General features: G+C 40.6%; 5 protein-coding genes across 5 annotated transcripts; 3 read left to right on the top strand and 2 right to left on the bottom strand.

The window, feature by feature from the left end:
• Positions 1-96: 96 nt before the first annotated feature.
• On the top strand, positions 97-1703 carry LOC108143946. The gene is made up of 2 exons (XM_017268542.2): positions 97-1398; positions 1452-1703. The coding sequence occupies exons 1-2, from the start codon at positions 342-344 to the stop codon at positions 1646-1648; spliced, it is 1254 nt and encodes a 417-aa protein (XP_017124031.1). The 5' UTR covers positions 97-341; the 3' UTR covers positions 1649-1703.
• Positions 1704-2635: 932 nt separating this feature from the next.
• On the top strand, positions 2636-4085 carry LOC108143945. Its single transcript, XM_017268540.2, has 2 exons — positions 2636-3746; positions 3804-4085. Exons 1-2 carry the CDS (start codon positions 2651-2653, stop codon positions 3998-4000), a joined length of 1293 nt encoding a protein of 430 aa, XP_017124029.1. The 5' UTR covers positions 2636-2650; the 3' UTR covers positions 4001-4085.
• Positions 4086-4742: 657 nt separating this feature from the next.
• LOC108144025 lies at positions 4743-6375 on the top strand. The gene is made up of 2 exons (XM_017268656.2): positions 4743-5820; positions 6130-6375. The coding sequence occupies exons 1-2, from the start codon at positions 4752-4754 to the stop codon at positions 6324-6326; spliced, it is 1266 nt and encodes a 421-aa protein (XP_017124145.1). The 5' UTR covers positions 4743-4751; the 3' UTR covers positions 6327-6375.
• Positions 6376-7170: 795 nt separating this feature from the next.
• On the bottom strand, positions 7171-8849 carry LOC108144026. The gene is made up of 2 exons (XM_017268657.1): positions 7775-8849; positions 7171-7711 (listed from the first exon to the last, which is right to left on the bottom strand). The coding sequence occupies exons 1-2, from the start codon at positions 8835-8837 to the stop codon at positions 7512-7514; spliced, it is 1263 nt and encodes a 420-aa protein (XP_017124146.1). The 5' UTR covers positions 8838-8849; the 3' UTR covers positions 7171-7511.
• Positions 8850-10009: 1160 nt separating this feature from the next.
• On the bottom strand, positions 10010-11428 carry LOC108144092. Its single transcript, XM_017268746.2, has 2 exons — positions 10366-11428; positions 10010-10306 (listed from the first exon to the last, which is right to left on the bottom strand). The coding sequence occupies exons 1-2, from the start codon at positions 11399-11401 to the stop codon at positions 10101-10103; spliced, it is 1242 nt and encodes a 413-aa protein (XP_017124235.1). The 5' UTR covers positions 11402-11428; the 3' UTR covers positions 10010-10100.
• Positions 11429-12878: the final 1450 nt, after the last annotated feature.

Raw genomic sequence — 12878 nt, 5'->3', positions numbered from 1 at the left:
TAGCGTTCTTATCTAATCTTCATGTAATCCCTTGATAAATATCTTATTACCATTACTATTCGGTGATGCAGATCTTTTTGAAATGCTACAGATATATATATATATATATATATATTAAAATATTCAAATTTAATATTGATTGAGAATCTTGTTTGTTGGGTGCAGTCTATCTTTTAAAGTAAAAGATCCGTTCTCATTAATAAAGTAAAGAAAAACAGGCACTAATATTTTGTTGCAGGCAATAAAGTTATAGGCAAACCTAAAGTGAGATGATAAAAGCGCAGCAATTCTGACGCAAATCTACACTTTCAAAACTACCGAGCTAACGTTAAGATCACAAAATGTCCGAGAAAAATAGCAAAGAGGAACTAGAATGGCCCACCAAGGATTATGTTGAAAAAAAACTGCGTAATTATTTCAGGAACGACACTCTCCGGTTGAAAAAACTTGGCATTAAACCGGCTGCAGCCAAAGGCGACAACTATGCCAGCGTTATGTCCCGGCTTAGTGTGGAGTACACCATCAAAGACTCAAAGGACGTGCAGGCCGCATCATTTCTGCTGAAGACCACCTTCGCCGCCGAGGACCCGGCGACTATGTTGCTAACCGACTACGGAGTTTACACCAGGGAGATGGACATTTACGAGCAGGTCCTGCCCCATTTGGCCAAGATGGTGAGGGAGGAGCTTAAGGATTCCAGGAAGCTGTTCGCAGCTACCGTTAATGTGGATCGCCAGCGGGACTCGATCATCTTTGAGGATCTGTCGCAGGAGCAGTACAAAGTGGCTTGCAGGCTAAATAAACTCGATCTGGAGCACACTCATCTGGTGCTGGACAAGCTGGCTGAATTCCATGCCGCTGCAGCAGTTCTGGCCGAACGGCAGCCTGGCATCTTTGACAATAACTACGATCGAGGATTTTTCAACAAACATGTTCGCGGCTACGAATCCACCATGCGCAACCTTCTGATGGCCTTGTCGCGCTCCCTAGAGTTCAACAAGGATCTCAAGGAGCGCTATCAGGCGAAAATTGATCGTCTGGTGGATAATATAATGGACTACGGCGAGAGATCGACGTCACATAATCCAGGGGACTTCTTAACCCTGGCCCATGGAGATATTTGGACCACCAATGTCATGTTCCAGTACGATGACGAAGGTCATCCCATCAATGCCATCTTGATTGATTTCCAGTTCAGCGTGTGGAACTCTCCGGCCATCGATCTGCATTATTTCTTCTCCACCTCGATAGACGACAACCTTCGCTGGAAACACCAGCCGGAGTTGGTTCAGTTTTACTACCACAAACTGGTGGAATCTTTGAAGAAACTAAAGTATTCACGACATATTCCGAGTTTATTTGAGTTCCATCTGCAGTTTCAAGCGAGAGCTTTTTATGGTAAGTGAGTAAAAATTATATTTAAAATTAAATTTAAAAAAAACTTTTCACAGCTGTCTTTTCCTCACTGATTTTCGAGCCCTGCATGCTGTACAATGGAGTTGAAGAGGCGTCCATTGCACAGGGAATGTCGGACTCCGAAAGTGGAATCCGGTTCAGAGATTCCGTATATGCGGCAGATCATATCAGAGAAAAAATGGTTCTCGCACTGCCGTTCCTCGACCAGTTGGGATTACTGGATGAAATGTAAATTTTATAATTAAAAACTTAAAAATCGCTAAAATATAAATGAGTAATTAATGAAACTTATATTGTGTAGCATAAAACAAGAGAAAAAGTGAATTTTACATTTCCTTTACCAGGAGGGATTATTAGATGTAAAAGTGATTTAAAAAGGGTAACCAAATAAACAAATAACGAATTACCCAAGTAGTGTTTTAAGTACAAATTAAAAAAAAAAAAGTGAAATAGTTTAAAATCCTCTATAGGTGTTCATAGTGCTAAGGCTTTATCGTAATCATTTTTCTCGCATTTGCTTTCGGCTAGACTCAGAATCTTTTCAGTTGCTGGCAATTAAGGAGCTTACGTCTCGAGATACGTTTGTTGCCAGCTGTTATTTTCTTCGGTCTCCCTTAGCCATATAAAAGCATTGCAGCTCCGACGAAAACCAGCAGAGTCCCAACATAATGTCTGAGGAATCGATCTCAAGGAGTTACAAGGCACCCGCGTGGCTGACTGGGGATTACGTGGAGCAAAAGTTACGAAACTACTTCAAGAATGACACCCTGAATCTGGAGAAACTGGAGGTCAAGCCGGCAACGGCAAGTGGAGAGAACTATGTCAGTGTGATGACCCGGATTAATGTGGAGTATACCACAGAGGGTTCAAAGCATAAGCAGCCGGTAACGTTCCTGCTGAAAACCACCTTCGCCGACAAGGATCCCATTTGCTCTTCAACTATGGAATCTACACTCGCGAGATGGAAATGTACTAGCAGATCCTGCCCCATTTGTCGGTTATAGTGAGGGAGGAGCTTCAGGATACCAGGAAACCACCGTAAATGTGGATCGCGGGCGGCACTCAATCATCTTCGACGATCTCTCCCTGGAGCAGTACAAAGTAACGAGTTTCATCACATTTTCCCATCGAGCAGTTTGTTTCTAGAAAAGGCAAGTCGCAAAGAGATAGATTGAAAGATAAGAGTAGAATAATAAATACTTATCGTGGGACTATAAAAGCCGCTCGGCTCCCAATGAAAATTTCGCAGTACCTGATCATCAGCTCTACGGAACGTATCATGTCCCAGGAAAGCAATAGTTTGACACCCACTTGGCTCACTCGGGACTATGTGGAGGAAAAGCTGCGTTCGTATTACAAAAATGACTCACTTAGGGTGGACAAACTGGACATCAAGCCGGCGCTTGGCAACGGGGAGAATTATGCCAGCGTGATGACCCGCATCAATGTGGAATATACTACGAAAAGCATAAGGGAATCCACTAGATTCTTGGCCAAGACCACTTTTCCCGATCGAGATCCGGCGGCGGAGGTGCTAATGGGCTATGGAGTGTACACTCGGGAAATGGACATGTATGAGCTGATCCTGCCCAGACTGACGGATCTGGTGCGGAACGAGCTGGGCGATACCAGGAAACTGTTTGCGGGCACCGTGAATGTGGATCGGAAACGGGACTCCATCATCTTTGAAGATCTATCGCTGGAGAAGTACTATGTAGCAGATCGCCTCAAAAAACTCGACCTGGAGCATGCTCATCTGGTTTTGGACAAACTGGCTAAATTCCATGCAGCCGGAGCAGCTCTAGCCGAAAGGCAGCCTGGTATCTTTGCCAAGAATTTCGATCGAGGGTTTTTCAACCAACACACTAGAGGTTACGAGTCCATTATGAGGAATCTTCTGAAGGCCCTGTCGCGTTCCTTGGAACTGGAGCCCGAGTTGCGCAAACGGTACCAGGCCAAGATCGATCGTCTGGTGGACAATGTTATGGACTACGGCGAGAGGTCGACTTTAAATAACCCAGGGGACTTTCTAACCCTAGCCCATGGAGATCTTTGGACCACCAATGTTATGTTTCAGTACGATGATGAAGGTAATCCCACCAATGCCATCTTCATTGACTTCCAGTTCAGCGTCTGGAACTCTCCGGCCATCGATCTGCACTATTTCTTTTCAACTGCTCTACAGCCACATATCCGTTTGAAGAATCAGCCTGAACTCGTCCAGTTTTACTACTACAAACTAAAGGATGCCCTGAAGGCAGTCAAATATTCGGGGCAAGTTCCCAGTTTGTTCGCCTTCCAGCAGCAGTTCCGGAGCAGAGCCTTCTATGGTTGGTACATCACTATAGCACTTGATTTAATTCATTAACATTTTTATTTTTATTCAGCTGCCTTTGCGTCTCTTTGCTTCGAGCCTTCGATGGCATACGATGGCAAGGAGGAGGCCTCCATGGAACAGATTATGACTTCATCGGAAAAGGGATTGCGATTCCAGAACGACCTTTACCAGAGGGAAGAAATCAGGAAAAAGATGCACGACACCCTACCGTTTCTAGATCACTTGGGATTACTCGATGTTATGTAAAATATATTAGAAATATTTACAATTTTTTATTAAATTTATTACTTAATAAAATAAATGTATTACACTTTACGCAAAAAACAAAAAATTAATATAACTGTAGCTTATTAAATGTAATTTAAATAAATATTCCTTTAAACCTTGTATTAATAAAATACTGATCACTATACAGGGGTGGTGAAAGTATTTACACAAATCAAGTGAAAATATGTTTATAAATTGTGTAAATAATTTTGACCACCTCTTACACTCGTTAATAAGCAGATATTCAAGATAAATTAAATAGTAAATAGTACTCTAATCGTTTTATAGATATTGACAATGAAATTAACAGTAGGTAATAGGGGGGAATTCCTTAAAAAATGCTAATGCACACACCCAAATACACTATTGGTTGGAGTATATGGAGAAAGATAAACACTCAATTACGAAATAAAAATAAGTTTATAAAGAAAATTATCAAATAAATAAACACACACAGACACTTTAAGTTCATTATTTTTTTAGTGCATCGGTGTGTTTATCAGTTGGCAATTTGGATTGCCTGCAAATTCAAATGCCAGTGGAATACTTAAACACATGTGCATTGTAATAAAAGTGCGGAAATCGTTTAAGTGTTGTTTGACCATGACAAAGCTGGTCGCCACTAGATTGTTGCACTATCATTATCACATAAGCCCGAGGGGACTATAAAAACAGTGGGCCTACGCCGGAAAAGTCTCACAAGCAAGTTCCCTGAGTTGCGGATAGGATCATGCCGGATGAGAATACTGCCCACAAAGTTCACCCGGCGCCAGAATGGCTCACCACGGATTATGTGCAGGAAAAGCTGCGTACTTACTTCAAAAATAGTTCGCTTAAATTGGACAAACTGGACACAAAGCCAGCTGTGGCCAATGGAGGAAACTACGGCAGTGTGATGACCCGCATCAATGTGGAGTACACCACGCAGGAAGTTAAGGGAAAGCAGACCACTACATTCCTGGTTAAGACCACATTTGCGGACAAGGATCCCGCCGGCGATGTGCTCATCCACTATGGAGTCTACACCAGGGAGATGGATATATACGATCAGATCCTTCCCCAGTTGGCGCAGATGGTAAGGCAAGAGCTCAAGGATCCCAGGAAGCTGTTTGCGGCCACCATGAATGTGGATCGCCAGCGGGACTCGATCATCTTCGAAGACATGTCGCTGGAACACTACAAAGTGGCCTGTCGCCGGAAGAAACTGGACCTGGAGCACACTCATCTGGTGCTGGAGAAACTGGCCAAGTTCCATGCAGCTGGAGCAGTTTTATCCGAGCGTCAACCTGGCATCTTTGCCAAGAACTACGATCGTGGTTTCTTCAACAAACATACTCGTGCCTATGGACCAATTATGACCAATCTTCTGGAGGCCCTCTCCCGTTCCCTCACCTCGGATTTGAATTTGGGTCCAAAATACAAAGCCAAAATCGACCGGCTTGTCGAACGTCTGATGGATTACGGCGAACGATCGACTACGAACAATCCGGGCGACTTTTTAACCCTAGCCCATGGCGATCTTTGGACCACCAACTTCATGTTCCAGTACGATGCAAAGGATCACCCCATCAATGCCATTTTTATCGACTTTCAGTTCAGCGTTTGGAACTCGCCGGCCATCGATCTGCACTACTTCTTTGCCACCTCATTGCAGGATGATCTCCGCTTCGGACATCAGTCGGAATTGGTCCAGTTTTATTACTACAAGCTAGTGGAGGCCCTCAAGAAGCTGAAGTTTGCGGGAGCGATCCCCAGCCTATTTGATTTCCACCTGCAGTTCCGCTCCAGAGGTTTCTATGGTAAGTATAGCTTGAGAAATCAGTCTTATCTTGGCAATTTTCGGTTTTGTAAATGAAATCTGATTAAAATTTAACATAACAAGCAATTTTTTTAGAATATAATATGAAACATCTTTGAAATTGCTTTAATCTGCTACTTAAATATGATTTAAATTAGATTTTTTTGTAATTTCAATGAAATCGTTTAAAAAGACTCACATTTATTGTGTAGCTTAAAAAATCAATATTTTTTTTATTTTCAATTTCTTTAATTGGTTAATATAGTGTGTTTAAAATTGAAATTTTTTTAATTTCCTTCGTTACTTACAGCTGTTTTCTGTTCACTGGTCTTTGAACCCGTGATGCAATACGAGGGCAAAGAGGATGCTTCTATTGAGCAGGTTTTGTCCAATTCTGAAAGTGGATTGCGGTTCAAAAACTCAGTCTATGAGTCGGAAGCCGTTAAAAAGAAATTGGCCGTCACTCTACCATTTCTCGATCAGTTCGGATTGCTGGATGACATGTGATACGAGTGCTTATAGTTTAAATAAATAAAAGTTGTAGTTCTAGTTCGTATTTAACGTGTTACGACGTTTCTAATTGAAAGCTAATTGCACTTATATATTTTCCTGGAATATTAGCTATCAGTAAAATGTACATTGTGTTGAGACAATTCGGGCCATAACTGACCTTTACATACGCAATACAATTCTCTTGACTGATAACAAAAGGATCTACTTGAATTCGGTTAGACAAAGTAAGGTGCTTGAATTGCAAACAATAATAAAAATCTCAGCTGATAACAGTTACAAGCCCTTGAAAAATGGTGAATTAGAAATATTCAAGATACGCAAAACGATGCATCGCAGATGTCTGGACAAACAAAATAGTGTGCATGTATATACATTTTATATAGTATAAAAATAAAACTAAGCTGAAATACATTTTTATTGTTCAAAAAGTAATCAAAATTATAATATTATAACGATTTCACAACCATTCAAATATTTTAGCCGTTTCAAAGTAGTACGAAAAAGATATGTTATCCCATAAATTGGACTGAAACTTTGGTTGAGCATTGAGTATTTATAATATATATATAATTATAAGAGTTAAATAGCATACAAATTTATTGGCAGCGTTATAAATATCAAGTATACGCTCTGTTGTCTCTCAAACGCTTGTTGAGCTTTTATTTAACAACACCGAATACACGTTAATTGGTAGCTTTATATATAACAGGCATACACTCTGTTGTCTCTGTTTATTTTTCTCTTTAATAAGGACGCATTGAATATGATATATCGGTACAAACTTCCAAAATCCACTATATATTTGGTTGTGTTTTTTAAACCGAAAGACTTAGAAAAATTTGATCCAAAATGGTATATTTTTCTATTCATAAGTGCAAAGTTAGCTAAGTGCTTATTTATTTATTTATGACAGTAACACAGAATACAAGTTTATATGCAGCTTTATAGATATCACGCATACGCTCTGTTGTCTCGGCTTATCTGTCTTTCTTAGAAGCAAGCTTTGATTTTGATGTACCGGTACAAACTTAATTATGATTGTGTTTCTTAAACAAAAGTGCTTAAAAAATTGTAGTCTAAAATTAAAACATTTAATATTTGGCTATCCATATGTTGAGTTCTAATTCTATAGTACAGGGTTAGAATACAAGAGAATCACTTGTAAAACGTGGAGTCTGTTCAGTCGGTGACATCTAGAAGACCACTCCTATCGAAGCGTGGCAGCTCGTACTTAAGATTGTTTTGCAGGTTCTTGTTGGTGTACAACAGTTTCCGGAAGTTGCGTCCCCGATCGTCATCCTTCATCAAGGCATTAAAATCGGCATCGGCGTTCTGATCATTGGTCATTATAGCCTGGCTGACCAAAGCAACTGTCACAGCTATTTAAATAAATACATATAAGGTGAACAAGGAGACAGCTGGGGAAAACTCTCTTAACTCACCAAAGAATCTTCCCTTTTCCAGCTGCAAAATGAGCTGCCTCAAAGTGGGAGTGTATCCAGCAAAGTTAAGATCCTTGAGTGTTTCCACCAGCACTGAGTGGTAATACTGAATCAGCTCGTCCTGCCGTTCGAAGCGAATTTTGCTCTGCACTGACGAATTAAAGAAATAGTGCAGATCAACTGCTGGCGAGGACCAGCTGCAGAACTGGAAATCAATGAGGGTCATGTCCAGTGGTTCCTTTTTCTCTCCATAACGCAGCATCACGTTGTTAACCCAATAATCACCGTGCACCAAGGTGTTAAATTCTCCCGGCTGAGGATCGTAGACCCTTGTGGAGTACTCCATCACTCGCTTTTGCAGCTCCTTCAATTTCTTAGCATAGTGCTCACCCAGTTCGGGACACTCGTTGGCAAAATCAGCAGCCACGCCCACCAAATTAACAAAGACGGGCGCAAAACCCTGGGTATGACGATTAAAAATGCCATGATCGAATTGGGTCAACACTCCCGGTTGACGTTCATTTAAGACAGCCGCTGCAGCATGCATTTTGGCCAACTTTCGCAGGCCCAAACGTGTGTGCTCCAGGTCGAAACCGATAAGTCTATCGGCCAGGATATATTTGGCCACAGCCAGATCCTCAAAGATGATGGCCTCGTGTTCATAGTCCACATAAATAGTCTTAGCAAAGAGTTTCTCTGGCTGACGGGTCTTACCAATCAAAGAAGTCAACTGGGGCAAGATCTTGTCGTACATACGCATTTCCGTAGTGCTGACCTGGTACTCCGAGAATATGCCCGAGGCAAAGGCATCATTCTCATACGTGGTCTTCACAATATAGTACTCGATCTCGGGGGTCTTGGCGCCACTCTTCAAATACAAAACCTTTACGCGGGTCATAACACTGGCATAATTGTCACCCTTGGCAGTGGCGGGCTTTATTTCCAGATCGGTGATCCTGAGATCCGGATCCTTCTTCAGATCCTTGAGCAGGCGTTCCAAATAAGGTTCATCCAGCCAAACCGGCGCCGGATGGAAGTCGTCTTGTTTGCCCTGCTCCACCATGATGATGCTCAACTTGCGTTCTGGTTCGCCGGGTCCAGCCAAAGGCCCCTTTTATAGGCAGCCAGTGTCGGCATAATCTCGCCGTCAGCGACCACGACAGATCCCACATTATGGTATGCCGTAAAGCAAGACGACTCAGACACTTACGGGGCTGATTTAAATTGAGATTTCAACGCTAGCGACACGCGAATATCTAAAGCGGACTAGATAAGGTTCATCTCGCAAATCGGTGCACGCGGTCATAGGTGATGTAAGTTGTACGCGAAAAAAGTTGCTGACGTGGCGCTTAAAGATTACTACTCTCTCGTTCCCGCATAAATTTAGCCTTCTATAAATCCATCTGCCCATTTGCATAGTTAAGTCCACATAAAAGTGTACAGATTTGAGTGGGTTTCACTTGTGGGGGCTTCTAGGTAGCAGTAATCGACGTTCATACCCAAGGATTGCTGTTATAGAAAGAACCAGAAGAAGCCTAGCTATGAAAGTTTTTAGGTGCCATGTTAATAGTTAAAGGAAATAAAACAATTTTAAGTGCCCTGTAGCAGGTTAGGGAGGTAAAAACCAAATAAGATGTTGACTGTATACTTTGAGGTGTTACCGATAACCAAAGTGCTGAGAATTAAACATGAAAATTAAATTAAAACCTGATAAAGCTTACCTAAACATTTTTAGCGGAATCTAGGAATTTAACATTTCCCACTTTTCGAAAAATTCTTGTGAGACGATGAGACAATTCGTACAACTTAACATTGCTATGAGTATGCCATCTTTGTGGCAGATATCCTATTAATTATTGCTTATACGACATGTGCGCGCTTAAATTTTAAACAGTTCAAGAAATTTAATATTTCTTTCTTTTGGAAAACTTGTATAGTGATACCTACCTTGCCAAACGTTATTTTTAGTTTTGTAATAAATTGTTAAATGATACCAAAATTAACAAAAGGCCAACAATACGTATGAGTGATATTCATCTTTGAGCATATTGCATATTAAAAATTGGTCATACGACGTGTGCTCCAGTTCATAAATTGATTTTTTTGGTACTAGAATAAAACAGTGTTATTATTGTTGTTGTAAAGCATTTAATACAACACGATCTAGACCATTCTAACCACTGTTGTCTCCACTTTATTAAAGAAAGCCTATTGTTTAAAGAAAATAGTGAAGTGTAAATAATAATAAGAGCATTTATTACAACTAAGTTGTTATATTAATATTCATAGAACTAGAAAACCCTTTAAATCACATTCCATCATCTCATCAACAGGTCTGATTCACTTCTAGCAGGCCTTTTTCATCGAAGAAGGGGACCAAAGAGTGAAGATTTTGTTGAACAGTGGGATTGTTATACAATCGGTTCTTGAACCGAATGCCGCGCTCATCGTCGTTCATCAGGGCATTGAAACACGCATCCGTGGGATCTTGGCTGAGCATGACTGGCTGTACCACCACAGTCGAGTGCATAGCTAAGTAAAGATATAAATTAGTAAGAACTTGATTTATTAAGCTAACTAAGCTAACTCACCGAAGAATCGCTTCTGCTCCACCTGCAGCTTAAACTGATGCAGACTGGGAATGGGATTCTGAAGGTAGTTGAGCTTCTGCAGCGTTTCACTGAAAATGCTGTGGTAGAACTGAAAGAGACCACTTTGCTGATCCCGACGCAATGGTTCCTTGAGCGAAGTGTTGAAAAAGTGATGGAGATCGATGCAAGGCGATCCCCAAAAGGAGTACTGAAAGTCAATGAGCAGGACATCCACGGGTCGTCCTGTTTCCGTATCGTACTTGAACATCACGTTATTTGTCCACACATCGCCATGAGCCAAAACATTCACATGACCCGGAGTGGGTGCAAAGCACTCCCTGCCAATATCCATGTAGTGGGGAGCCAAGGCGAATAGTTTCTCCCCATAGTGGGCCAATTTGGGCACCTGGCTCATCCAGCGGGCAGCGGCCAAGAGACCACCCACAAAGTAGCCCTTATAAGCGTTGGTATATCGGTTGAAGAAACCACGATCGTACGTTTCCAGACACCCCTTTTCCCTTTCATTTAAAACCGCGGAAGCTGCATGAAGTTTGGCCAATTTTCTTAGGATTAGATGCGTGTGCTCCTCATTCAGGCGACGCACTCGATCGGCCATTACATAACCCGTCACAGAGAGATCCTCAAATATAATGGCCATTCTTTCGCGATCCACAAATATGGCAGTGGGGAAAATCCTTTCATAATCTCCAATTTCATTTAGCAAGTCCCTTAGCTTGGGCAGCACATCCTCGTAGATTGTCATTTCCCGATTGTAGATATCATAAGGAGCCATCAGTTCCTGGGTCAATTCATCATCATCGATTTCCGTCTTCACAATCAAATTGTGCAGATGTTTCTCCTTATTGGACAGTGTAAATTGCACTCGTGCTCGGGTCAAAACACCTCCGTAGTTTTCTCCGGGTCCCAAGGCGGGATTTATCTGCAGCTGGGTGATGGACAGGGCATCATCCTTATAGTGAGAGCGAAGCGCCTGCTCGATGTACTCGTGGGTCAGCCACTCGGGTGCCGATGCCATCTTTTCTGCTTGACTTAATTTTTCAAAGTACTGTACAAAATACTAAACACAGACGCTAAGTCGGCTGCTTTTATACTACTCTTTAGTGCCGTACATTTGTCAAGGCGCACTTAATGGTACCCTCTGTACGTGATATTGTACTGCACTCGGAGAAATACACCTTTAAGTCTAGCAACCTGCCAAAACAATAACATAACTTACTTTAAAAAACATTTTAGTAACCTAATTGCTAGTAATATTATACAATTTCTATAACATAACCTTTTTTATTTCGTTTAAATTAATTTGGCCACAACAGTGTTTTTTTCACAAATCCTATTGAGAAATTGCGTTTAATTGTTTATGTTTACAATGTTAAATAAAAACATATGATAAAAATCTAGTCTTAGATTTAGTTAACTGTATGGGAAGTTCACAAAATAAAAAATATATTTTTTTTTTTTCTTCATTAAAATATATTATAAAAATAAATAAAAAAAAGGTTATCTCTTCATTCCCAACCAATCTCAAAACATTATAATAACAATTATTTATCACTATTGCTCTGCGCAAGACAGGTCAGAGCTTACAGCACATATCGCAGTTTCTGTTTCTTTTTTCTTACATCCCTATAGGTTTTTCTAAGTGTATTTGGCCTGCCCGTATCTGCAGCTTTAATTGCAACTTGAATCTTCTGACGTTTTTAGATATGATGCCTTGGCAAATATTTGCAACTTAGGCCAAGGATGTTTGCTTTGGGGATTAGCTCCGTTTGGCAACAGGTCTCAAATATGCGTTTCGTGTGCCGGAATCGTGCCATTGCTCAACTCTGTGGAGATATAGTATCTTTGGATATATGTAGATATTTGTTGGGAACAGACGCCCACTGATCCACATCATTAAGATACAAACATTAATGAAGCGGCCATCCAGAATCTTCATTTTCGTATTCCGTTTTAATTTTTGTGCACGTCCTATCACGCGGGTACCCACTCATCATCATAATTTTCCCATCGAGAGCTTCTATTGTCTTACGTAAGCAAGTTAATCTTTTATAGCACCAAAATTGCATTGTGACAACATGTACTACTATATATACTACATCAAAATTAATTGTTTGCCAAGACTTCCTTAGAAACTGATTCAATATTTACCTAGACGTATTAAGCTTGTAAAATTTATTTCATATTTGATGGCAAGGCTTTTCTTCAAAATAATTTAAATATATTAGATTACATCATTCAATATTTACATAGACGTATTATAATAACTTCTTAAAAATGATTTGATTTTTGGTTTTGAGTGATTTTTGCCATCTTTGTCCTAAGCCAATTCATTGAGAAAGTAGTTCAAATACCCATATTTACCTAGACAAAGTAAACGTAGTTTATCAGTTAAGCCGGCAAAGTTAATTAAGTTAAAAAATACAGTCCAGTTAAACGTTAAAGATAAAGTTTATTAAGTTTGACTCGTAAAGTATAGTTACTAAAACTGTTTC

Source organism: Drosophila elegans, unplaced genomic scaffold (assembly GCF_018152505.1).
Source record: "Drosophila elegans isolate 14027-0461.03 unplaced genomic scaffold, ASM1815250v1 contig_468, whole genome shotgun sequence".
In the NCBI taxonomy this organism is placed as follows: Eukaryota; Metazoa; Arthropoda; class Insecta; order Diptera; family Drosophilidae; genus Drosophila; species Drosophila elegans.
This window is presented reverse-complemented; position numbering and strand designations above follow the sequence as displayed.